Below are 26,441 nucleotides of genomic sequence, written 5' to 3'. Positions count from 1 at the left end.
GGGGGGGGGGGGGGGGGGGGGGGGGGGGGGGGGGGGGGGGGAACGGCGGCGGTCGGCGCCGGAGGGTGGCGGGGAGCGGCGAAGGGGGTCGGCGCCGGGGACCGGGGCCGGCGGTCGGGTCGGGTCGGCGCCGAAGGTCAGCGACGGCGCCGGTGACCGGGGACCGGTGCGAGAGAGGGGGAGAGAGGGTAGGGAGAGGGAGAGAGAGAGAGAGAGAGCCGTTAGGAAGAGAGAGAGCCGTTAGGGCGGCGCCGGAGGTCGGGTCGGCTTCCGTGTTCCTTTCGTATTGTTTTTCCTTTTTACCTTTCTTTGTGTTTTATTCTGTGTATCTTTGATTCTAGCCGCTCATTTAACTCACTACTTCGTCAACTTCTCAATTGCTCGTGAGTGTCATATGCTTTGATACCATATGGAAATATTATGACCAGGGCCTAATTTGTACTATTTATAGGGAAAAAGTTTAGGAAGTCTCGATAAGAAAGTCTCTTGAGAAAAATGCTTGGTGGCCACAACAAGAACAACAGATATTTTGCTCTCACTACATGTTTCAGAAGCAGATTGTAGATAACAATATGACGGATTATTAAGGAGCATAATCGTGTCAGACAATTAGTCCTCGGAGCAAGAAACACAAAGGTGTGACTAGTCAAAAACATGCATGATCAGACACACTGCTCTGGCAATATATACGTGAATGTCCATAGTTAAGGAAAAAGAAACATCTCTCAATGAGATAAATCACAGAGCATAACGATTAGCGAACCCTTCTTGTAGATAGGGAATTACAATTGACACAGTCAACAGAAAATAACAGAAGCCACACAGAGATAATCTGTGAAAAATCATACGACCGTGGTTATTGAAAAGCCATTTTTCACAAAGCTAAACACCGTAAAAAGCCATGAATCTGATGGCACATTTTCATGTTTGACCCAGACTACGTGATTTGATTATCTGCAATGTACTAATATCTTTAAGGAAATGACATTGTAAGTCAAATTTTACAGTTAATGAGTAATGGTGAATGAATATATGTTTAAGGTACAAGTTTAATATAATAACCGTCTGCACATCGACGGAGAGCACATAGTTCTGCTTCACAGAAAGCTATAAGGCTCTTAAGCTATAATTGATCGGTCGCATGTTTAACGAGTGTAGAAGTACCTGCAGCTTCTTGGCCGGTCATTGCATCCACAACAAGCAAAACCTCTGTGGGGTTCAGTACCCGTTTCACCTCTTTTAATTCATCCATCATAGCTTTATCTATCTACAAGAACTAAGACAGATTTAAATACAAACTACAAGAGAAAGTTAAAGCGGAATCCAAAAACTAAGACGATATGAACCTGAAGTCTTCCAGCTGTATCCATTATGACTACATCTACGTTCTTCGTTTTGGCCTCTTGTAATCCTTGCCGGGCTATTTCAGCAGGTTTTACATCTGTTCCTGCTGCATAAACAGGCACATCAACCTGTTCCCCCACTTATCAGTGAACATGAGAATGAATAAAGTTGTGTTTAGATATTCTGCGCACTTTTAAAGAAAATAATTTTTAAGCGAAGATGGTTAATGTGTAGAGGAACAGAAAATAACACCTAAAACGTAATGACATACAATCTTAATGTTGCTCAAGTGACATGGCATACCTGTTCACCCAAAATAACGAGTTGGTCAATAGCAGCAGGTCTGTACACGTCTCCAGCAATCAGCATGCAACTTTTACCCTGCAGATCATACCACCAATGCTCATCAATGGTTTGGAATGCCTAACTTTAATATTAGAAGGCAGTCGGGGAAATGCAGGTTCTATGACTATATACAGAAATGATAATAACATGGGGAGAGATGCGAAAGGAAGGTCAGGAAGGGATTAACAGAAGGTGAAGTTTGGAAGTGCACCTGCTTCTTTAGATATAAAGCTAACTTTGCGCTAACAGTTGTCTTCCCAACACCTTGTAAACCGGCCAATAGTATTATGGTGGGTCCAGATTTAGCATAAACCAGTTCAGAGACTTCTCCACCCATCAGTTTCACAAGCTCGTCACGTACAATCTACTCCAACCAAATGATACAAACAAACATTTAGATCGAGCTGACAGCCAGTTGTGCAAGCAAAGTAAGATAAACAAAAGAAGGGAGGCAGTTTGTTCTCAAACTACAAATTCTAGAAAGAAATCATAATCTTACATACTTTAACTAGTTGCTGATCTGGTTTTACTCCTCGAATCAAGCCAGTTCCAACGGCTTCTTCACTAACAGACTGAACAAACCTTCTGACAACAGGAAGACTAACCTGCCAATCAAAGCTAAATGAGAACAAATTTTAATGTATAGAGATTAGCTGCTAAAATAGAGAGGAACATACATCAGCTTCTAAAAGAGCCCTCCGGATGTCTCTCATAGGTTCCACGATGTTTTCCTTTGTCAAAACCTCTGAACCACAAGGAATTCAAACAACAGGCACTTCATCATTATGTATAACCACATATTTAGTAGTAAGATCAACGAGAACTTAAACCTCTAAAATTTGAAAGATTGGGGATATAGACGATGATTAGAAGTTTTGATTTGGATAAGGCAGGCAATAACATTTTCAACAACTTAATACTTTCCAATTAGTTTATGCCTAAAAATGTATGGCATCAAGCAACATTGTATGGAACTAAAAAGGAGTTCCATACATACATTTCATAAGGGTTCAATGATCAATTTATACATCTTCCTGGTTTCTTCTCTTGAAGTATAATCCATTATACCCCCTCAGTCACATCCTTGAATGAATCAATTTACCATCTACGACATCTCATCATCCATCCTGAGAACAAGACCAGTCATGTTGTTGAGTTTTTTAAATTTGTGGGGTTAAAGTCTCCACATTAAGCTTCCTTCTCCACATCAACTCTGCTTGACAGCCAAAGTTTCCACTAAAACATTCTCTTAGCAGGAGTTTACGTCAACTACTGACCAATTATTAGAGAATCCATTCACTTGGACCTAAAATTGTGGGGTTTTCTATATCCCGCTCGATCTCCGAATACTCAGCCTGCATAGTAAGAATCCTCACTGATACATTTTCAGTCCAATGTATGTTAAAATCTTCAAAAATGATAGGTAATTCCTAATTCGAGACAGATTCCGTTATTTGTATGTCTTGCCGAATCTGTAAGATTAGTATGATCATTGTATGCCTACAATGCCACATTTTCAAGAACTCTCAATTTACTCCTATCTTAAGCAAGTATTCTGAGTATGAAAAACTAGAAGACATTGTTCTTGAGTCATATTTTTAACCATCTTCCCTATCCAAAAAATCAATTTTCAACTACCTTTCAAAATTTAACGATGTGGCACTTGAGCCTAACTCAACCCCAAAAACTAGCTCATGAGGGAGGATTGATCAAGTCCATATAAGCAAACCATCAGTCCATTCCCTGACCAATGTAGGACTCTAAATCACTCAAACATATACCTACTCGAGATTAACAATTTAAGTATCAGCTAACCCAACCAAGAAATTCCCATACTTCAAAAATTTAGATAAAATTAGCTCAAATCTTTGTAAGAAAAAGTGCTTTGTATTTTTACCTTCTCCTTTGAGCTTGTTCCAAGCTGTTTCAAGTCCACTAGTGAGCTGTCCAAACATCTCAGCTTTAATAACTCCACGCATATCTCTTCTAGGAATAACCACATTCCTGGAATTGATCATCCTCCATGTGTCCCTCTACATCAAAATTGAATCTTTAACAAATAAATACAACAACAACAACAACAACAATATTATCCCACAAAGTCGAGAAAGTAGAGCATATGCAGACCTTACCCCTACCTTAGAGGTAGATAGACTGTTTCTGATAGACCATCGAATCAATGGGAAAACAAGTCCCAAGAAGTATAGGAAATAACATACGGTAACAAAAACAGCATATAGTAGCAGCACAGTAACTAAAATAAAATAATATGATAGTCGAAAAGTACGAGACAACAAATAATAAAAGAATCGAAAACTACATAGTATGGACATACAGTGAAAAGGGTCTTACAGTGAATGAATTTCTTGAAGTAAAAGAAAGAAAATGAGTTGAACCACTCCAAGAAGAAAAATTACAAATGGGATTAAGTTTGGAAGTTGAAAGGGTAGCTTTAGAAAGTGAAAAGAAATGGTGGGAAGCCATAGTAGAGGATAAAGAAGCAGTGGATTCCATGTATCTATCTACATAAAAATTGAATCTTTAAAAAAGAACTACAACAACAACAACATATTAAATATAATCCCACAAAGTAGGGTCTGGAGAGGGTAGAGTGTACGCAGACCTTATCCTACCTCGAAGGCATAGAGGTTGTTTCCTACAGACCCTCCCACGCAAGCGGAGAAATAGTCCAAAGCAATCAAGTAAAAGAAAACAACAGAAGTACAAGAAACAGCAATAAAAACAGCATATACTAACATAAACAGTAACTACAATAATATACAGTAGACATTGAACCCCTTCAACTAGTTCATATATATACTTGTGAACGCCCTCAATGAAAATCCTGACGCTACTGGTACTAACACAAAAAGTAACTACAATAAAATAAGTATGACAAGCTAAGTACAAGACAACAATTAATAACAGAATTAACAAGACAATGCACTGCTACCTACAGTCAAAAGGGTCTTACAGTGAATGAAATTCTTGAATTAAAAGAGAGAGAATGAGCTGAACCAGTCCAAGAAGAAGAATTACATATGGAGTTAACTTTGGAAGTTGAAAAGGTAGCTTTAGAAAGTGGAAAGAAATGGTGGGAAGTCATAGTAGAAGATAAAGAAGCAGTGGCTTCCATGGAAAACAAAAAAGAATAAACAATCAAGAAGAAGAAAAAGATTTGAGTCTTTTTTTCCTCTTGTTTGTTACTCTCTATGTTTATGTTAGATTGCTTTATCCATTAAGTACAAAAGTGTAATCTATCTATTGGTCTAGTATTTAAGTTGTGTGCATCATGGACCATCATAATATCCTACACCATCAACTTTTTTTCTTTTTTCTTTTTATATTTTTCTTAAAATTGAAATTAACTAAAGTATTTGTCACAGAGTCTGGAACCAAAATAGGCCATGAAAACTAAAAATAAAGGTATATATAATTTTATAAGATTAAAAATATATCTAAAAAATATAATTACTGAGCTTTATAAAACCACATAATTAGTGAGCTTAAAAAAATAAAATAGATTTTAAAAAAATAAATATGTCAAATTTTTTGAAAAGATAAATTATAATGATTGTTCACATAATATCTAAGTTTTATAAAAACTCACATAAATTATAAAAATAAATATAATAAACCAAAACGTTACTGTATAAACCAAAAGGCATAACTAAAATCAAAATGTATAACTCACTTTTTTAGTGAGTTATGTAGAAATAAAATGCATAACGTTATGTACCACACCATCAGCCAAGTTTTATTAAAAGAAATTGATATAACTCACTTTTTAAGCGAGTTAAGTATATTTTAGTAACATTTTATATGCATGACATATTTTGATACTTTTTTTTTAGTTTCATGACCTATATTGATTCCGAACTATTGTCACGACTCAAGCTCATGGTCGTAGTGAGTTTTGCTTAACAGACCTTAGGTTGATGAATTTAGAAGAATGATTAGCATATTACACCTTAGTCGAATCATATATCTAACATGAAAGATGAGTTCACTCAGGAAAAGAACTAGCTAAAGGGACCATTATAGTTGTACAATTGTCATTGAATCGTGGGCTAACACCTATCGAAACTCGACAAAAACGATTCGTTCATGCCATTTTGCCTGTTTGAGCATCAAAATGGCTCCAGCAGAATTTGCTCCACAACACATCGGGGGGCCGCCAGTGAATTTTCACCCAAATTCAAAATCGGGCCCCGAGTCCACCTGCCGAATTATCGGCTAACACCCATCGAAACTCACCAAAAATGATCTATTCGCGCCGTTTCACTCGTTTGACCACTGAAATGGCCCTAGGAGCCCCATCGGACATATCCTAGAACTCACATAGCCTGAGAAATAAACGATGAAACTCGTTAAGCTAAAGCAAATAATACATGTCATGAACTTGAATCGTTTGCTGGTATATAACCAAACCATTAAACAATCACTCACCCTTTGCCTAAAGTAAATGACCAAACACCTCCGCCTATACAAAAAATCAAGATTCTTGGCACTTTTTCATACTAATAAACCCACCATTTTCACCGAAGCTTCAAGCTTTACTACTACTACAACTACTCCATGGAATACCCAATTAAGAAATCTCTCAAAACATGGCCAATATTACCAAGCACTCATTCTTTACCATCAAATGCTTCAATTTGGAGCCACCCCAAATGCCTTCACTTTCCCATTTGCTCTCAAATCTTCAGCTTCCCTCTGCGTACCATTAACTGGAAAACAACTCCATTGTCATGTTATCAAGCTTGGTTGTGAATCTGAACCTTTTGTTCAAACTGCATTGATATCTATGTACTGTAAATGTGGCTTGAATGAGTTTGCACAGAAGATGTTTGATGAAATGCCTGAAAGAAAACTTGGTGTTTGTCACAATGCTTTGATTTCTGGGTATGTGAGGAATGGTGATTTGTTAAATGGGTTTTTGTTGTTTGGTGAAATGAGGTTGAAGGGTGTGTCGTTTAACGCGGTTACTGTTTTGGGGTTGGTTCCGGGGTGTAGTGATCCGGGGTTGTTGTCATTGGGGATGTCGGTGCATTGTTTGAATGTTAAGTGTGGATTGGTTAATGATTTGGCTGTTGTGAACTGTTTGTTGACAATGTACGTGCGTTGTGCGTGCATGGAGTTAGCGAGGAAGTTGTTTGATTGCATACCGGAGAAGGGGTTGATTACTTGGAATGCCATGATTTCTGGATACGCGCAAAATGGGTTGGCTGGTGAAGTTTTGGAGCTTTATAATGAGATGGAGTTGTTGCGGGTGAATCCTGATGCAGTGACGTTTGTTGGAGTTTTATCAGCTTGTGCTAATCTTGGTGCTCAAAAGATTGGTTTTGAGGTGGAAGAGAAAATAAGGTCTAGTGGTATGAGGTGTAACGTGTTCTTGAAGAATGCTCTAATAAATATGTATGCTAGATGTGGTAATTTGGCGAAAGCGCGGATTATATTTGATGAGATGTCAGAGAAAACCTTGGTGTCCTGGACAGCAATAATAGGGGGATATGGCATACATGGGCTTGGAAACATTGCTGTGGAGCTTTTTGATAAGATGATCGAGACTGGCATTCAACCTGATGGAACGGTGTTTGTTAGTGTTCTATCTGCATGTAGTCATGCAGGGTTGACTAAAAAGGGGTTAGATTATCTTGATCTGATGAAGAGGGAGTATGGGTTGAAGCCATGTTCACAGCACTATTCTTGTGTTGTGGATTTATTAGGTCGTGTTGGTCGACTTGAGGAAGCTCACAAACTTATTGAATCGATGGAAGTTGAACCTGATGGTGCTGTATGGGGTGCCCTTTTGGGTGCTTGCAAGATCCACAAAAATGTTGAACTTGCAGAATTAGCTTTTAACAAGGTTGTTGAGCTTGAGCCGACAAACATAGGCTATTACGTGCTACTTTCCAACATCTACACAGAGGCAAATAATTCAGAAGGTATAATAAGAATTAGATTGATGATGAGAGAACGAAAGCTCAAAAAGGATCCTGGTTATAGCTATTTTGAGTGTAAAGGGAAAACTCACCTCTTCGTGGCTGGCGATAGAAGTCATCCTCAAATGAAAGAGATTTACAAATTGTTGAATAAATTGGAGGATACTGAAAGTGAGCATGGAGGAGCAAACAAAAATGGTCAGGAGATAATAATTCAAGAACATCCTAATACGATGGGCGTACATAGTGAACGTTTGGCAATTGCATTTGCTCTCCTGAACACTGAAATAGGGACTGACATTCTTGTTATAAAGAACTTAAGAATATGCAGCGACTGTCACTCGTTTGTAAAGCGAGTCAGCAACATTGTGGATCGGTTATTCATGATCAGAGATGCCACCCGTTTCCACCATTTTAGAAACGGTACATGTTCTTGTAATGATTACTGGTGACTGATGAGACTGGATAAATGATAACAAGAACTTAGCCGGCAAGCTCATTATAAAGATGGAAAACAGTAATGTATGCTCTCGGAATCTTGAAGCCTGTGGCAACATGATGCAACTTTGCTTTCATCAAGTCCCCGGGGTATCTCAACTGAACCAAACATGCGCCCCATGCTAGGGATCATATGTTGACCTATGTGAGCCATACAAGAAAGAACATGCATTCACCAGAAGTTGGAGAGTTCAGTGACCATGAGATATGAGCTGCTGTCATCATTAATACAAATCTCTCAGTCGCTAATAGACTCTATCCTCTTTCAAAAGTTTGCATCACAAGAAAATAAGGGCAAACAAGGGATCGCCTTTGAGAACAATGTACGATGGAGGTATTTGCTTCCTTGAGCACGAAGTTAAGGGGCAAGAATGTTGAGACCTTTCGAGGAGGGACAAGAATATGGTTATCTTCTTCTAATAGACGCAAGACTTAGCGCCCGTTTGGATTAGCTAAATAAAAGTAGCTTTCAAGCACTTTTGAAGTGTTGGAGCCTGGAAATGAATTAAGAACTTCACCATCATTCTACAAAATGTTCATTGAATGTGATATATTCTGTTCTCTTTTGTGCAATGCTAGTGCCTCACTTTCATTCTATCCTTTATATGCTTGCCTTGTAAGCACAAATCTGGAATGCTGCCTCATAGCATCCCTACTACTGAATGACACTCCACAAACAGGCGCAGGTAGCTTGACCGCCTTACCCGTCATTGAAACATAAGCTGGAGACGGTATAGTTGGCCGTGATAGTGTAGTGATTCTGTCCGTCGTTAGGGGGAGGGCTTGCTTGCAATTTTATGCCTTATTACGCTGACAAATGAATTTCCATTGTTTCACGGAAAATAGAGAGAAAAAAAATATGTAACAGAAATAATGCTTACAATCAGGAAGAAACTGGCCATCTTATATGCAAGAATGGAGAATAATAAGAATTCATGTACTTGTACAATCTGTTTTTCCAACATAAAATTGATGGATCCAATAAAATTACCCAGTGTAACACATGGTTTTGATTAATCTGTTGAAAATAACCAATGCAAGCCAGAAACAGTACTAGCAGAAATGTACATGTTCATGAAGACCTCTCTTCATAAAAGTTGCCGAATTGCTACTCTGAATCCAAGGATGCTAATGATACATTGTCAAATTGTATGTCCAAAGAAAACTTCAACTTCTAATCATTATTCCATATTGCAATGTCCAAACGGGCCCTAAGTATCATCAGCGATGTCAATCACCATCTTTACTATCGCAAGCCACAAACTGTAAGGACTTCGTCTGTTTCAGAAACACATCTATCTTCAACTAATGGAATCGTCTTCCAAGCTGTTAATTTCATAGGATTATTCCAATCACCTGTAGTAATCAAAACATGTTTAGAACTCTTCTTCGTTAACATGCTCAACTTCACAGAGAAAAAGAACTTTTCTAACCTTTTGTTTTGACATCATTTTCTCTGCAAATGGCAATATAATGAGAACTAGCCAACTCCAAGAGCATAAACTGCCAATTACTTGTAAGGTTCTCTGTGTTGTCAAGGTAATCCACTATTATGTCACATGCCTGAAAGAAATGTACGCATATCAACAAGGGCGATGCTAGGGAAGAAGTTGAAAGCCACTGAAGGACGATCAGGCACTTGTTTAAGAAGTTGAAAGGGTGATGTGCAGGGGCAAAACGATTGAGGAAACTCTGTTTGGATGAGGCTTTAAGAGTACATTATAGCTGATTCTTGAGTAGACCTATTTGCGGATGTTACACATTTAATCCCCTCCAACGGTCCACCCTGACCAACTTTTTTTCCTTCAAAAAATGGGCTAATCCATAGAAAGATATATATCCCGCTGACTGAATCCCTTAGCATTTGATATGACACGACGTTACCATTATGTCATTGCACAACACAACATAAGCACCTTTGATGTAGAGATCAAAGTTGAATAAAAGCATCTGTTGTGGCATTACCTCAGCACTTGAATTCTGAGACAGATAAAACTGTTCTCCAACAGCGCTTCCACGACGAATGGTAAATGTCTTGAAAGGTGCACCTGAGAAGCCCTTCCCAAGTGCTTTGACATATGCCTCCTGCGAACAATATATTTCCTCAGAGGATAATTACGAGGAAATACTGATCCCTTGTTTCACAATTAGCTAACGTACAAACAGTGAAACTACTTTTTGTTATTGATAAAGCAGTGATGACAACATTTTCCAAGAAAGTGAATCAGTAATAAGGTCATAAAAGACCAAGAATGGATCATTTATAGCTTCTGCAGTAACTTGCTTATTTACGCCGGAAAAATGAGCTGACCTTGTTTCAAGTCATAAATCATGAGTTATATGACAAGAGAAAGAAAGAAAGAAAGAAAGAAGACTGTATATGAGTGCTCCACATCCTTGAATCATGAAGATAATTGGGATAGCAACAATCTTAATTTCTTGAGCTGTCTTATTCCAATGCTTGTTGAGTCGATAATTGAACACGATTCAACCATAAACATGTTGATATCATCACAAACATGAAATAACTATCAAGACCTAAAAGTAAACTTACCTTCAGTGTCCATAACTTTACGAACTCCTGTTGCTGGATATAGGGATCTTCAATTGCAGTCAACACTTCAAGTTCATATTTGGAGAAGTATCTTCTAGCTAAAGTCAATATGCTGTGCTTTGTTGTTCTTTCCTTTTCCTCCACGTCCACACCAATCTATAAATAAAATAAGTGATTTACCACTTATCTGACTGTGCACGCAAACTGACTTGGGGACAAAAATGTTTACCGGTGAATTTACTGTCACACCACAGGCTATCAGAGATGACGTGTGTGAGATGTTGAAATGCAAAGAAGGGGGCTCCCAATTGTAACTGCACAGCCAATCAACCTATTGACATGATCGTATAAAGTTAATTACACACAACAACGAAACACCCGAAGGAAAACACATAGCAAACCAATGGAAAGACATTGAATGACGAACCTCCGGTTTCCCATGAATGTTATTCCTAAACTTGATGGTTTTGGGTTTCACTGAAGAATTTATCTGATCTAGCAAAAAACAATGCCTTCATGAGCCATCAGACATTTAAATTCTTTTATTCTGGTATGACAAGCAATGATAGAACAAATTATTATAGAGAGCTGAAAATTTCACTCGAACATTGATAACTTATAACCTAATAGATTTCAGAATCTGACATTGAAATGAAACAATTGGAAAGACAGCATTTACTTAACAATTTATCTGAATTCTGCATTAGCAGTTAACAAGCACATTTACATTAGTACTTCAAACTCAGTAATCACAAAGAAACTAATAGTAGTCACTAGAATTCTGAATAATTACATTTGTAGAAGGCAGGTTAATCTCTAACCCAACCAAATGATGCATCCTTTAACCAGATATTTTAATTGCAACAAGATGAATTAAAACGCGAAAACGTTATTCACTCTCCCATCATCTATATTGTGATCCAAACACTTTAAATGGCCACATTAGTTGTCTGGTGTTTACACCAACCAAATGAATACATGGTATATGTCTTTACATTGAGTTGGAGGTCTATTGGAAACAACCTCTACATCTCACCTCTAAGATAGTGGTATGGACTGCGTACACTTACCCTCCCCAGAAGTGGGAACATACTGAATATGTTGTTCTTTTATATATCTCTTTACACATACACTCTTATCACTAAACTATTGCTGATTAGTATTCATTTTCACCTAAATTTATGACGCAACCTTGATAAATTAGTATGATTTGGGTAAACACCACGTGCAGATAAGTTTATTCCATTATTTGCCTGTGTCATTAATAAAGAGAACATAACGAAAACAATAGCAGACAGTAAGCATAGAGAGTAGTGCACAGGAACTTCTAACAGTTCATACTAATCAGTTTTCTTCTTTCAAATAATCAGTTCTTCTTACACAACATGGCAAAGAAACTATAATATCTTACATCTAGCAATGGTGGTTCTGACGAGTGCACGAGCAAGCAGAGCACTTTTCCTCAGCTCATCTCTTTGAAAACTCAAAACTTTTTCAATCTCACATGGGGATAGAATCTCCATATATTTGTTCATAAGGGATTCACCCTTAACCTCATTGGGTATCACATACCAAAGATGTATCTCCCTAAGAATCAATGCATTAAACAAAAGAATTAGGAAAAAGAACTCAAAAACCCATTCTTCGCATAATATAAGTTGTTTCCGCCGCGGATGCGGAAGGCCATCCTAATGATAAGGTCCTCCCTTTCTAACCAAAGACTCAAACTTGGTCGCCTCAATTGGCAAGTAAGCACAACTTTGAGAGTGCACATTTGAACTCGTCTCCACTGTGTCTCGTGGACACCGATGCTGACATGGAAAATAAATTTTGGAGGTGTATAGATGATCACTTTGTGAGTTGAAGTTTTCAACTGACACAATGGAGACGAGTTGAGGTCTCTAAATGTGCACACTCAAAATTAGAGTATTTACTTGTCAGCTAAAGCCAAAGTTCAAGTACTTACTTATGTATTAAGCCTATATATTTTTTACCCCTTCCTTGATGACTTGAACCCACGACCTTCGCATTGAAGGTGGAGGGCGCTTACCATCTGAGCAACCCCTCTTGTCGAATAACTAAACAAATATCCCATATCCATCTTACAGCAGAAAACAAACACAGAGAAAAGTAAAGAATTGAACCTTACTTTGGAGATGGGAGTGAAATATTAGTTAAAGGGGGCAAAGAACTGAACAATTTCCCATCAATACAACATTGGATCCTCATTCTTGAAATCCCACAAAGCATTTAAATTTTCTGCAAAACAAAAAGTGAAAAAATTGAGTCTTTACAATAACAACAACATACCTAGTGTATTTCCTAGAGTGTACGCAGTCCGTACCACTACTTTAGGGGTGAGTTAGAGAGGTTGTTTCCGATAGACCCCGACTCAAAAAAATTGAGTCTTTATGAAAAAAAACCAACAGATCTCCTGATTTTTCAATTTCAAAGAGCTCAAAAATGAAAAACCACAAAGCATTCACATTTTCAGCAAATAAAAAAGTGACAAAAAATTGAATCTTTATGAATAAAAATCTACAAATATACTGATTTTGTCAATTTCAAAGAGCTCAAAAATGAAAAACCACAAAGCATTTACATTTTCTGCAAATACAAAAACAACAAACCTAGTGTGTTCCCACAAAGTGCGGTCTAGGAAGGATAGAATGTACGCAATACTAACCACTACTCAGAGCTGTTTCGAATAGACCCCGGCTCAAGACAAAAACAGTCTAGAAAAAGACAATATAAGAGCAAGAAATAATAGGTAGTAACGAAACAATAGATAGTAACATAATCAAGACTCACAAAAATCTGCAGATATACTGATTTTTCAATTTCGAAGAGCTCAAAAATGAAAACCCACAAAGCATTTACATTTTCTGCAAATAAAAAGTGAAAAAAAATGAATCTTCATGAATAAAAATCTATAAATATACTAAGTGGGGTCGGGATGCTAGAGTCTACGCAGTCTTTACCATAACCTCAGAAATGAGGTAGAAAAATTATTTTTGATAGACAAAAACAATCTAAAAAAAGATGTAATGTAAAAGCATTAAACAATAGATAATAACCGAAATATGACTAATACAAAATAATACTACAATTGATGTACCTTAAACAACAAACATACTAATTTTCTGCAAAATAAAAAAGTGAAATGAATTGAATAGTTATGAATGAAAATTAACAATTATACTAAAAAATGAAAACCCAATATGTATACCAAGTCAATAAATCAAAAATTTACATGAATTTGAAGGATTTGGAATTCACTTCTTTAGCTATACAGTGGTGAATTGGAAGAAAACCCGGTTTTTCTTCAAGAATGTGAACCGGGTTTTTTTAATGAATTGTACTTTTAACCCCTGAACTATATAATATATGAAATTTGTTTATTTATTTATTGCAAATTTTCCATTTTAATTTTTCAAATTTTATTTGTTTTGGCTTTTTTTTTTTTTAAAAAAAATATATACTCGATATTTTACAAATTTAGGAAAAAGGTTGTAATTTTAAGTGAAAGATTCTATTGTGCAAATTATAATTTTTTTCTACTGTGTGTTGTTCAGTATCTGCTTTGGACCGATTAATCCAAATTCATGGTAAAACGCTCCCTACTAAAAGCGATTTCATTTTCAGAACTCGAATTTGAGGTCTCTGGCTAAGGATGGAAACCTCAGTGTAATATTATTCGCATTGGGAGCAATTAATCTAAAATCGTGCCAAAAAATCCCCAAGTTGCGGGTGAAAAGTGAAAACCAAAGACGACTACATTTCAAGAACTCAATCGGAAATGTTTAGTGGTTAAGAATGGAGAAGTACTAACGTTTTAGGGGCTATTATCCAAACCAAACTATTGAGCTATGTTGCTCGGACTCTTCAATAATGTCAACAGATGTGTGTCAGATTCGCCAAAATGCCGACACGGGTGCGGCATAAAGAGTCCGTGCAACTTAGCTATTGACTGCATGCAAAAAGCATCAGTGGATCTCACAAGTGGTGTCTGGGGAGAGTAGAGTGTTGCATACATAACCCTTACCTCGAAAAATTGTTTCCGATAAAGCCTCGACTAAAGTAAAAGCATTTCAAAGCAGCACTAGTTTTGTCAAAAACGGGTTCAAGCCTTGAAAATAGCTTTTGACAGAAATGCAAAATAAGGCTGCGTACAATACATCCTTGTGGTGAGAACCTTCCCCGGACACCACGCATAGCAGTAACTTTAGTGCACCGGGCTGCCACATAATACTAGTTTTTTGTCAAAAAGGAAGAACATCATATTGAAATTGGAAACCACAGCAATATTCATTCTACCAAAAACACATAAATTACATTCATCCTGCTAAGTTTTCCCAAGCAAAACATGCCCTAAGGGAAAAGGTGACAGAATTCCTGTTTGAACTACTAAGAAAGTAATCAATATCCAAGCACAGACTGGAAAATACATTGTCATTTTTCAAACATAAATCACAACCATTGGACTTCTTCATGAGGCAGCAGCAATCGCCCGTTGAGCCGAGATATCATATTCATCGCCAGGCTTCTACCCTTTCTGTTGTCGAATTCAACCTATCGATGATTCTGACTCCCTTTCCCTTCTCTAGATTTCCAGCTACATGAACTGTTGGCCATTCTATCATTTTCTTCGATCCTTTCAGACTAGAACTACTCGAATGCACGCTTTTAGTCCTTCGGATTTTTGGTTGAGTTCTTCCATTTGCTAAATTGGCATTATCAGCTTCATGCTGATCCTTTGTGTTGTCAGGCAGGTTTGAGATTTCACTTAGACAATCAACGAGCACGTGTTCCTGGAGAACGTTCTCTATGGTACTCGGTAATCCATGTGACTCATTCTCAACTTCAATCTCCCCCGGAGTAGAATTAGCAGCGTTATTTGAGGGTCGTTCTTTGGATATAACGATTTCCTCCTCGTCCTCGATCTCATTGGACTTCTGAACTATTGGCTGTGAAGCACTATGATGTCCATTTTCGTCAAATGGCTCCAGTTCTGGTGCAGGACCGGCTTCTACGACAAATTCTTCTCGGTCTTTCAAGGTTCGAAGAATTAGAGTTTTGAGAAAGTTCATAACTTGAACCGCGTACATCAAAGCAGTCAACGGATCTGCCATCTGCAGGGCAGAAGAAGTTCACCATTTGTTAATCAGAAAGCAGTGTACACTGAAACCACGCTAGCTGATGGCATTTGGGATAACGTGTATCTTCATGTTTACTGTTAGTTTCATTGACATGTTAACTTTTTATCTATGAAAACAACAATCATGCTTCCGATGATGACCCATGAAATGGAAACATCACAAGTGTGTGACCCTCGATTCTTATCCCACCCCACCCCCGAACAGTAGGAAAAGTGAAAAGAGACGCGATAGGAGCAACGATATGATTCCTCCATGTTTCGTTTAAACTGCATGAAAGTTTTGACTTACCTGTGTCATATTTGGAGCAAACACCATAGCAATATTACGTGCGTTCATTTTGTTAAAACTTTCCAGTTGAGCAACATCAGCCATCAAGTTTATGGCCCAGTCTAATAGAGCAGCTTCAGTCGGTGGAAGAAATCTCACAAGCCGCACACACTCTTCTTCTGATTGAGCACGCATAATTTCCTCTGGCGAGAGAGAGTCCAAAACTCCCGTTGGCAGCTCTCTGAACCAAGCCTATAAAAAGTATCATCACTTTACGTCAATTACCACATACAGCTAAAATGAAAAATTAACCCAACCATAAAATGCATAGCGAAAACAACAAAGGTGATGTCTAGGAACTGCCAATCCACCCGTCTACCCCTGTACCGCTAGGGAGAAAGAGAGAACTCTTTGAACTTGATTGGAATGGAACACTCACAAGAGTTTTAAAAGATCCACGTGCTTCGTCAACATAGAAAGATACTACATAATTCAAGTTCAAATGCAATTTAGTGGAAGTATACTTCAAATTGCGACATTCTGCCTCAAATTTTGATACCGACCACTTACAATCTTCGGTCAGTTTCATCTCGCAAGTGTTAGCCGACAATCTCAATGAAATACAGCGTATGAGCAAGATGCAGAATATTACCTTTATAAGACCTGCTAAGCAATGAACATCAATGTTATCTGGAATAATTCCCCTATTTAGTTGCTCTCTGACAAATTCTTCTTGGCCATTTTCAGCATTGATCCTGAAGATCCCTTCAGCCTGCAAGTCGACACACGTCAGTGAACGGTGACAGATGCCTAGTCAAACATTTTATTGATCAACATGCGGGAGATTAAAGAGTGGGTGGATGCACACCTGCAAGCCACCTTGAGCATATAAGCGCCCTTGCATCATCAGAAGGATTGTGGGGACGCTATTTCCTCTGGAATCAAATGAAAGCTGCATGCAGTCGGTCGAAACTCCAAAGACTCTTGTACTGCAAAAACAACACCCGCATCAGTTAGAAGATCATGACACTTTATGACTAGACAACAATCTGAACAAGTTGTTCTACACCATACAAGAGCTCAAAACAAGGATAGTGTCAAAAGTTACTATACAAAAGAAGATACACAAAAGTAATGTGCCGTCATAAAACATGTATGATATATGATATGGCTTATCAGTACTAGGTGAGTATCAACTTAACAATTATCAAACAAAGTGTTGGTCTGAAACAGGCTCTATGAAGTTGAAAGGATAGATAGGATTCATATTTTCCGATCCCAACTAGTTAGAAACTGTAACGTAATTATTATTGTAACAATTACGAAACAACAGCCTGTAAGGGGAACAAAGAGAACAACTTCTTTTTTGAAGGATGCATGTCCGGAAGTGGTTGATATATTCCCACTGCAGTATGAGAAGACTGTACACTCATAGACATATGAAACTAAAAAGTAAAATTAAATGTATATACTTCATTTCTTCAAATCTTGATCACATATCCAAGAATTTCCAAAGTGGTGCAGACACCACTTTAAACTGTTCAAAGGTGTTTCTTAGTTACAGGAGTAATTATACTAAGCTTCCAGTTTTACGTTGCACCTTTTTCTGAACCATTTTCACATATTTATATATCTTGCCGATAGGTAATTATTTTTCCATTTACGAAATGGAAGGACTGCTTAAAGATCTAGTCGTTTTCCAAACCTGAAATGTACAGATTACTACATATTAAAAGATAGTAAATATTTGGTGAGCGTAGTCATCACAAAGAAAGGAAAATCCCAACTTGAAGCAACAGAACATGTTACTTTTGATCTAATTATAGGCTGGTAAGGAAGACAAGGATGCATCATTAATCGTCGATTCGAAGATATATTATAATCAAATATTTTATTCATTCCACTGCATAAATTATTAGCTTCCCCAGAATAATTTAAACCACAATTATATGTTTCTTCTCCTTGTTTCATGAGCATATGCTGGACGAGGCTGTCAAAATCCTAAACAACTAACAAGATAACTAGAAGAAGCCAACAGCCCTTCTTATGCTCGCCAGAAAGAGAAAAGAACAAAAGACAAAACTTAAATAATAGTACTAACAATAATGGAAGATGGAATTTCTTAAAAAACATGTTCTGCTACTCCCTCTGACCCAAAATAGTTGTCATGTTTCGCTTCTCGAGATTCAAACTATATGAACTGTGATCAATTTTTTCAAGATGTATTTTTCCACCATAGTGATGCGGGAAAATTGCAACTTATAGTACTTTTAGTATAGTTTTCAAATATCTAAATTTTAATGTCAGAATATTAAATTGAGAAAACTAATTCAGTTTAGCTCCAAAGTATGATAAACTGACTCTCGAGATGAGAAACGCGACAGCTACTTTAGGACAGAGGGAATCTTTGAAAATTAAAATGTCATCGGAATAAAAGAAAACTAGAAACATATACAAGGGGAAATCAAAAGTGTAATAATAGTAAAAAAGTAACATCAAGCACATCTTCTAGGCCGTGAATAATTTTGAACAAACAACAACTACTCCGCCTCAGCCCCAATCAAGTTGAGGTCGGCAACATTAATATTCACTTCATCATTTAAGCTCATTTCATATCATGATCATATTAAACAAAATAAAAATTAAGCAAAATGAAAGTGAATGATTTAGAACAAATAACAACTACTCCCCCTCGGTCCAAATCAAGTTGAGGTCGGCTATATGAATATCCACCTCATCATTTAAGCTCATTTCATATCATCATCATACTAAACAAAATAAAGGCGAATGATTTAGAACAAACAACAACTACTCCGCCTCGGTCCCAATCAAGTTGGGGCCGGCTATATGAATATCCACTTCATCATTTAAGCTCATTTCATATCGCCATCATACTAAACAAAATAAAAACGAATGGTTTAGAACAAACAACAACAACTACTATGCCTCAAACGGCAATCAACTGAGGTCAGCTATATGAATCTCAACTACTTTATTTAAGCCCATTGCATATCATCATCATACTAAACAAAATAAAAGTAAATGATTAGAACAAACAACAACTACTCCCCGTTGGTCCGAATCAGGTAAGTTCATTCCATATCATCATCATACTAAACAAAATAAAAGTAAATGATTGGAACAAACAACAACTACTCCCCGGTCGGTCCGAATCAGTTAAGCTCATATCATACCATCATCATACTAAACAAAATAAAAGCAAATGACTAGAACAAACAACAACTAGTTCCTGTCAGTCCGAATCAGGTAAGCTCATTTCATACCATCATCATACTGAACAAAATAAAAGTAAATGATTAGAACAAACAACAACTACTCCCCGTCGGTCCGAATCAGGTAAGCTCATTTCATACCATCATCATACTGAACAAAATAAAAGTAAATGATTAGAACAAACAACAACTACTCCCCGTCGGTCCGAATCAGGTAAGCTCATTTCATATCATCATCATACAAAATAAAATAAAAGTGAAAGACTTAGAGCAGAAGTCCAACAAGAACAAAAATGAAGAAAAGTACATTAAAAGAAAAAAAGACCAAACCTGGCACTAGGAGGTCTTCTAGGAACTTCAGGTTCAAACTCAACAGGAAGTCCAAGAAATCCATTAAACCTATCAAAAGTGACATGAGCAACATGTCTGACATTACTAGGCCAACTAATCTCCATTGATGAATTAGCACAAGTAGTACCAGAACTAGAACTAAAACCAGAACAAGAAGATGAAAGCAGCTCTTCAACACTAACACCACTAAGAATATCAAAGTTGCTCTTACAAGCAACCAAAGATTTCCTAAAACCAGTTAAACAAAGTGTTAACAATGACAGCTGATCTCCCCCTTCTTCTCTTTCTCTCCTTTTTCTCTCTCTTTTTCTACCAGAAATACTACCACCCCTTCCTACTACTACTTGTACATCAGTATTATTATTTCCCTCTCTGTATACATCTACAACTGAATACAAATTGGGTCCACTACTTAGACTCTCTTGGTGAGACCCATCATTATCTCTAGGTAATAAACAAGGTAGTATACTAATGGAGCTTGAAGATGAAGGTAACTCATGTTGGGGTTGTATTATATCAGTCATTTTCAACAAACCCACAAAAATAAAGTTTCAATTTTTATTGCTAGATTTTAATGCTACAACAAATCAAGAAACTTAGAAACTTTCCTAACTCATATATTCAGTCATTTTCAAGAAACCTACAATATAAAGATTGAATTTTTATTGCTACAACAAATCAAGAAAAGCTCCTAACTTATACTTCCAACCATTTTCAAAGAAATAAAAATCCTTTTTTTAATATAAAGATTGGATTTTTATAATCAAGAAAAGCTCCTAACTTATACTTCCAACCATTTTCAAGAAACCTTAAGTAATAAAAATCCTTTTCTTAATATAAAGATTGGATTTTTTTGGTGGGTTTTAACTTTTAATGGTAAAACAAATCAAGAAAAGATTTTCAAGAAACCAACAAAAACAAAAATATTTTTTTTTTAATATAATTAATTGTAGAACAAGAAGCAAGAAAAGTTTGGTGGAACTATTAAAGAAAATTAACAACAACTAGAGTAAACCCCCACACCCCTTTATGATAGTTTGGTAGATTAGTAGATTACAAAGAAGAATATGGGGTTCTTGAGTAGAGTTGGATACAAGCAAAGTTTGGTTTTTTTTGGAAGGTGAGATATTAATATCAATATACAATCATCATCATCACTATCAATACATTCTCACTTGCTACAACAAATACTTTTTTCCCTGTATTATGGAAGTACTTTCAATTCTTTATATGCTTTGGCCTAATACTACATTTACTATAGAAAGAAGAGAATTATTGGTTTATTATAGAATCTAAAAAAAAAAAAAAAAAAAAAAAAGCTGGAATCAAAAAATTATTACTAATTTTTTAATGTTAATGGAGAAGCAAAAAAGGAATATAGCTGGATTTGGCTCCTCTATCATGGCACTTTCTATATGATTTTCTATTTAGTGCTAACAAATAACAGCAATGGAGCGATAAGTATTCATTCATTTTGAGCTGGAGATTTCGAATTTGGTGAATTATGTGTATGAATATAATTTATTTTAGCTTTGGCGAGTAGTCAAATTAAGTTTTTAGAAGCAAAGCGTAACAAATCATACGAACAGAATAATTCATTTTAGCTTTGACGAGTAGTCAAATCAAGTCTCCAAAAGCAAAACGTAACACATCATACAAACAGAATAATTCATTTTAGCTTTGACAAGTAGTAGAATGAAGTTTCTAGAAGCAAAACGTAATAAATCATATCAATAGAATAATTCAATTTAGCTTTGACGAGTAGTCGAATCAAATCTTTAGAAGCAAAATGTAACAAATCATATCAACAGAATAATTCATTTTAGCTTTGACGAGTAGTCGAATCAAGTCTCTAGAAGTAAAACGTAATAAATTATATTAACAAATAATTCATTTTAGCTTTTCGAACGGTAATCTAATCGATTATCTATAAGTAAAATGTGGCAAATCAAATTACCAATATACAATTCATTTAATATACAATTCATTTAAGCTTCGAAGAGTAGTCAAGTTGATTTTTCAGAAGCAAAATTTGACCGATCATATTATCGATGTAATCCACTTTAGCTTTGACGAATAGTCAAACAAACTCTATAGAAGCAAAATGACTAATCATATTGATAAATGTAATTCATTTTAGCTTTGAAAATTAATCAAATCAACTCCCTAAAAGCAAAACGTATCAAATCATATACATGTATACTCCATTATTTAGCGTTGAAGAGTATTCAAATGGACCCTCTAGATGCAAACCAAATCATATTACAAATATATTTTATTTTAGTTTTAAAGAGCAGTCAAATCGATTTTGTAAGAAAAATCATGATAAATTATATTACCAAATTTTATTATTTTTTTAAATATCTACATTTATTTATCACATGACTTGCACTATTTAATTTAAGGGACTCAAATGTATAATCATGAAGAATTAATATTCCTAATCCAATAATTATATGACCTAATCATGTATAGATCTTATCTACTATTTAACACTTATTTATTTCTTTGCAGGTCATATTGATATCTACTGTTGAATTATTAATGATTATTTATTATTTTGGTATAAATAAAAACTTTATTTTAATATTATTAATACTAAAAGAATAATGACAACCTGGTTCTGTTAAGGTAGTTGCAGATCCAAGGAATAATATTTTAATGTCCTAGCACATGCACCTAGTTATAAATTTAGCGGTTGAATCAGAATTTTCACTTAATATTAAAAAAATAAATATATAAACATCGTATAATACATATATATATATGTATAAAGCAATATGGATTTATATATCATAATTAATTTAACTTATATTTCAAACCAAATAATGTATCTCTATACACTTGATGTATAATTTCTTTGTTTTAATTAAATTTAAATGTAGGATTTTATTTTTTCCACATTCAATTAAGTGACAGAGTATAATAAATTAAGATAGAGAAGAGTCATATCAAAGACATATTCATATAGAGACATTGAAACAGACATCACTTACATATGTCAATACTATAATGAACACTCACTCATAAATACTTATCCTTTTCTTTTTGTCATATGCCTCGTAGTTTGAATTTCGACTAATTTGAATTTATATCAAAAGAACATCTCTCTTTGTGGTAAATCGCTCTCTATTAAAGACAATTCAATTCTTACGGAACATGAGATATAAAAAAAAGGATAGTCTGGTGAAACAAAGCTCCCGCAATGTCGGGGATTGAAGAAGGACCGGACGACAAAGGTCTATTGTACGTCAAGCTTATCATGCATTCATGTCGAAGGTTGTTTTCATGGCTTGTCATTGTGACCAGTGGCGAATCTACATAGGGTCCAGAGGGGTTCGGTCAAAAAATTATACTATTTTTATATGGGAAATTTTTTTTTATGTATAAATAGTAGAGGTTGAACCCCTTTGATTGGTCCACATATGTACTACTAAACCCCCTCACTGAAAATCCTGGATCCGCCTCTGATCGTGACCTCCTGATCATACGCCAATAACTTTAGGGCCACACTACAAAGGTCTATCGTATGCAAGCTTAACATGCATTTATGTCGAAGGCTGTTTCCACGGCTTGACATCGTGACCTCCTGGTCACACGGCAACAACTTAAAGGCCATACTACAAAGGTCTATTGTATGCAAGCTTAACATGCATTTATGTCAAAGGTTGTCTCCACGACTTGACATCGTGACCTCTTGATCATACGACAACAACTTTAGTAGCTATTCCTAGACTCCCCTTCAAGATATTTCATTAAAATGAAAGAATACTTATCATTCCGATATTCATATTCATCCATTTTGCAAACTAAGAAACAAAAATGTGAGATATACCAACTATGGTTGCAAAATTCCTTTTCACTTAGGGTGGGTATGATGTAACTTTTTTTTTTTTTTTTTTCTGTTTAGGAGCTTCAAATTGGAGAATGATTTAGCTTAACAAAAATTGTCATTAAGCAAAATTGTCAAACTCATGAATATGACAATTAATAATAAAGTCATATTTGTAGTTAACAATTCAATGTACTTGTATCCTCTCTTCCCTTTGAAAAGAATTGACAACTTACTAAGAGTTTATTTTTTATTTTCAAGGTTCGGATTCAAGATCTTTAATTAAAAATAAAGAAAATAGTTTTTATTTCGTGACAGCCTTTGATGGTTTAATGTAATCCACTGTACAAGAAATTAAAAAAGTTTTTTTTTTTAATATTCTGAAAATTCATTTTTTATTTATTTTTTGGTTTCCCATCCGGTGCCCGCTGGCCGCATTGGAGCCTTGACTAATCCGGATCGCGCGCTGCAGAGCCCATTAAGGTGGCAGCGCTCCCAACAAAGTTTTCTCTATACCCAAGGTCGAATCCTCGACTTCTAATTAAGGATGAAGCAGCTCCATCCACTACACCATAACCCATGTTGGTTTGAAAATTCATTTCACTACTCTAGGTTATTAATTATTATATTTCCTAGAAATTGTAATAAAGGGACCATTTATATAAGTAAAGGGAGCAATAGTTTTTATTACTTCATCCGTTTTATTTTACTTGATCCTAATATTAAAATAAATATTTTGATTTATTTATCTATTTTCGCAAAATCAAAAGAGTTTTATTACTTATTTTCTATAATACCCTTAGTATTAAAAAACTTCATAAAAGAGTAGTAATAGTTTAGTTTAAAGTTTCAAAACATCATTAATAAATTTAGTTTGATATTATACACATTTAATTAAATTTATTTTAAGATTATATAAAGGGTCAAACAAAATGAAACGGAAAAAATACACTTGTTTTTTCACAACTCTAAAAGCACAAAAAATTAGGTGTGTGTCTAATTATGTCTATTAAAAGCTTAATCCACTCGTGGTAGACATAATTAATGGCCTCGATTGGCGGTTTAATTAGGTGAATTTTGTCTAATTATTTTGCCAATTATTAATTACCCTATCCTCTCTTACTCCCCCCCAAAAAATTATTTACGTGAGTGTTTACATCAAATCAGGTATCTAATAAATGGTTTCGTAATATTTATTTTTCACCACTATCGGCAATTTGATATACTTTAATTTGTTTAACTTTTGGTCGAAAAATGTTCCTATTATCATCAAGGGACGTGAATTGTGATGCAGTGATGGAACAGTTGGATCTTTTTATATTAATTCATGAATTTAGGTTTGAGACTTGAGAACAATGTCGAATTAATTTGACAAGTCAGATAATAAGAAAATACATATATTTTTTTATTAAAGATTGGTATGGACCAAAACGTACAACTGAAAGACTCTATTGAGACAACGATAGACTGTCAAGAACATAAAGGAGGTAGGATGGGCAGTTCGTCAAATCTAATTGATCATGCATGAACGATAGATAGTTGGAGTCAACGACTTCGCGAGGATTCCCTCGTTTTAGATCTTTGTAAAAGAGGATCAAGTTGGCCCTCATGAATAGGTTGATGCATTATCGTTCTCCAACCCTTTAAAAAGACTATATTTTTGTAATTTGCTTTTCGAGACACTAAAATGACATGATCATCAATGTTCTAAAAAGTGTAGATATAGGTATTTAAAATGTGATTTTTTAAAAATTTATTTTACATTAATTTATATCCTCTTCTTTTTTTTTTTGAGTCATGAAATTTTCTTATCGTTAATTAATTTTTCATGAATATAACAATAAATTCATGGATCCAAATGTAAAAAAGAAATTATAAATAAAAGACAAATACATACACTTTCTTTTTTAATTTTAGGTATTTGATACTTATATAAGGTTTGATTAATTTAAATTCACGTCGTGTAAGATTCATTTAAGAATAAATTACTCCCTAATAAAAAATATTTATATCCAAAGATTTATTAAGTTATGTATACCAAATTCAAAAAGAGAAAAACGAGGAAAAAGATACATAAAAAGATGATATATACAACGGGAAAAAAGAAAACTTTTTTGGTTTTTAGAAATAGAATAATAATTTTGCACTTTTTATTTTTACAATATTTACTGTTTCAAAATTCAAATTCTATCATAGTGGTGGACCCTAAAAAGTAAAGTGATTTATATGTGTTTAATAAGTAACATATGTTTTAAGTTTGTTAAAAAAATATATATATATTTTTATATTTGGGAAATATTTTTTAAAACCATTTTGCTACGAATAATTAGTGTACGTAAATAAAAGTACGTTTTAAAATTTCATATCGAGTTTAAATGTTAAACTTGGATTTTAAAATGGAAAGTAGTGATAGGAATGAAAAAATAGTCAATGAAGCGGGTCGAGATTCAAGAACGATGAAATCGCGAAGGTCTCGAGTTTAAATTTCAGCGAAGAAAAAAAATAGACTATTTCTTTTTATTTGTATAAATTTTGATAGACAACGTTATCTGATACTCGTATAAATAAGCATAAGCAGATCCAAGTACCGCGATATTTAAAAAAATAGAAATAAAAAAAGATATACCAAAAGGACTATTAACGGTCTTTGCAAAAATGACCAATTGTCTACTTTGTTTTTCCAACGGGCTGTAAACTGTAAAGTGATACTAATATTGGGCCTTTTTTGTCATTTTTTCTTTCTTTTTTGGGCTAGTACTTTAATATACGAAAAAAATAACAAAAATATACACGTTAACTTAGCATATTTACACAAATTTTCATTCTTACAAAGTAATTATAAAAATTTCAACTAATTATGTATCTTCATTGAATGTATCGAGAGCTAATTATATATCTCGACAGACTCAAAAT

The 26,441-nt window shown here is 35.2% G+C and overlaps 4 protein-coding genes across 14 annotated transcripts in view; 1 reads left to right on the top strand and 3 right to left on the bottom strand.

Annotated features, from left to right (window-relative positions):
• Window positions 1-4,931, bottom strand: part of LOC107843250 (signal recognition particle 54 kDa protein, chloroplastic) — a 15,138-nt gene extending 10,207 nt beyond the window's left edge. The window contains exons 1-8 of one of the 2 annotated variants that reach the window (XM_016687508.2): window positions 4,664-4,931; window positions 3,587-3,722; window positions 2,367-2,434; window positions 2,193-2,294; window positions 1,901-2,053; window positions 1,648-1,725; window positions 1,347-1,472; window positions 1,165-1,267 (exon numbers count right to left, since the gene is read on the bottom strand). In XM_016687508.2, the coding sequence (XP_016542994.1) occupies window positions 1,165-1,267; window positions 1,347-1,472; window positions 1,648-1,725; window positions 1,901-2,053; window positions 2,193-2,294; window positions 2,367-2,434; window positions 3,587-3,722; window positions 4,664-4,825 (928 nt within the window). In that variant the 5' untranslated portion in view covers window positions 4,826-4,931. Of the gene's footprint in view, window positions 1-1,164; window positions 1,268-1,346; window positions 1,473-1,647; window positions 1,726-1,900; window positions 2,054-2,192; window positions 2,295-2,366; window positions 2,435-3,586; window positions 3,723-4,041; window positions 4,219-4,663 lie in introns of those variants that run through there. The other variant, XM_047395914.1, reaches the window with a different exon arrangement.
• A 787-nt stretch (window positions 4,932-5,718) lies between these two features.
• Window positions 5,719-8,727, top strand: LOC107843251 (putative pentatricopeptide repeat-containing protein At3g11460, mitochondrial). Its single transcript, XM_016687509.2, has one exon. The coding sequence runs from the start codon at window positions 6,155-6,157 to the stop codon at window positions 8,084-8,086; it is 1,932 nt and encodes a 643-aa protein (XP_016542995.2). The 5' UTR covers window positions 5,719-6,154; the 3' UTR covers window positions 8,087-8,727.
• Window positions 8,728-9,018: 291 nt separating this feature from the next.
• On the bottom strand, window positions 9,019-14,072 carry LOC107843252 (4'-phosphopantetheinyl transferase HetI). 10 transcript variants are annotated; one of them, XM_016687512.2, is made up of 12 exons: window positions 13,940-14,040; window positions 13,805-13,829; window positions 13,498-13,571; window positions 13,317-13,421; window positions 12,836-12,945; window positions 12,098-12,273; window positions 11,114-11,181; window positions 10,916-11,017; window positions 10,687-10,842; window positions 10,098-10,217; window positions 9,566-9,695; window positions 9,019-9,488 (listed from the first exon to the last, which is right to left on the bottom strand). In XM_016687512.2, the coding sequence occupies exons 5-12, from the start codon at window positions 12,934-12,936 to the stop codon at window positions 9,379-9,381; spliced, it is 963 nt and encodes a 320-aa protein (XP_016542998.1). In that variant the 5' UTR covers window positions 12,937-12,945; window positions 13,317-13,421; window positions 13,498-13,571; window positions 13,805-13,829; window positions 13,940-14,040; the 3' UTR covers window positions 9,019-9,378. The 10 variants fall into 10 exon arrangements, with proteins under 10 accessions (XP_016542998.1, XP_047251869.1, XP_016542996.1 ...); XM_047395913.1 differs by lacking the exon at window positions 13,317-13,421; XM_016687510.2 differs by lacking the exons at window positions 13,317-13,421; window positions 13,805-13,829 and having other exon boundaries at window positions 13,940-14,048.
• Window positions 14,073-14,969: 897 nt separating this feature from the next.
• LOC107843253 (rho GTPase-activating protein 1) lies at window positions 14,970-21,032 on the bottom strand. Its single transcript, XM_016687518.2, has 5 exons — window positions 19,676-21,032; window positions 16,981-17,101; window positions 16,765-16,884; window positions 16,134-16,364; window positions 14,970-15,818 (listed from the first exon to the last, which is right to left on the bottom strand). Exons 1-5 carry the CDS (start codon window positions 20,218-20,220, stop codon window positions 15,219-15,221), a joined length of 1,617 nt encoding a protein of 538 aa, XP_016543004.1. The 5' UTR covers window positions 20,221-21,032; the 3' UTR covers window positions 14,970-15,218.
• Window positions 21,033-26,441: the final 5,409 nt, after the last annotated feature.

This window comes from Capsicum annuum, chromosome 9, assembly GCF_002878395.1.
Source record: "Capsicum annuum cultivar UCD-10X-F1 chromosome 9, UCD10Xv1.1, whole genome shotgun sequence".
Classification (NCBI taxonomy): domain Eukaryota; kingdom Viridiplantae; phylum Streptophyta; class Magnoliopsida; order Solanales; family Solanaceae; genus Capsicum; species Capsicum annuum.
The sequence above is the reverse complement of the archived record's forward strand: the minus strand, read 5'-3'. Positions and strand labels throughout refer to the sequence as shown.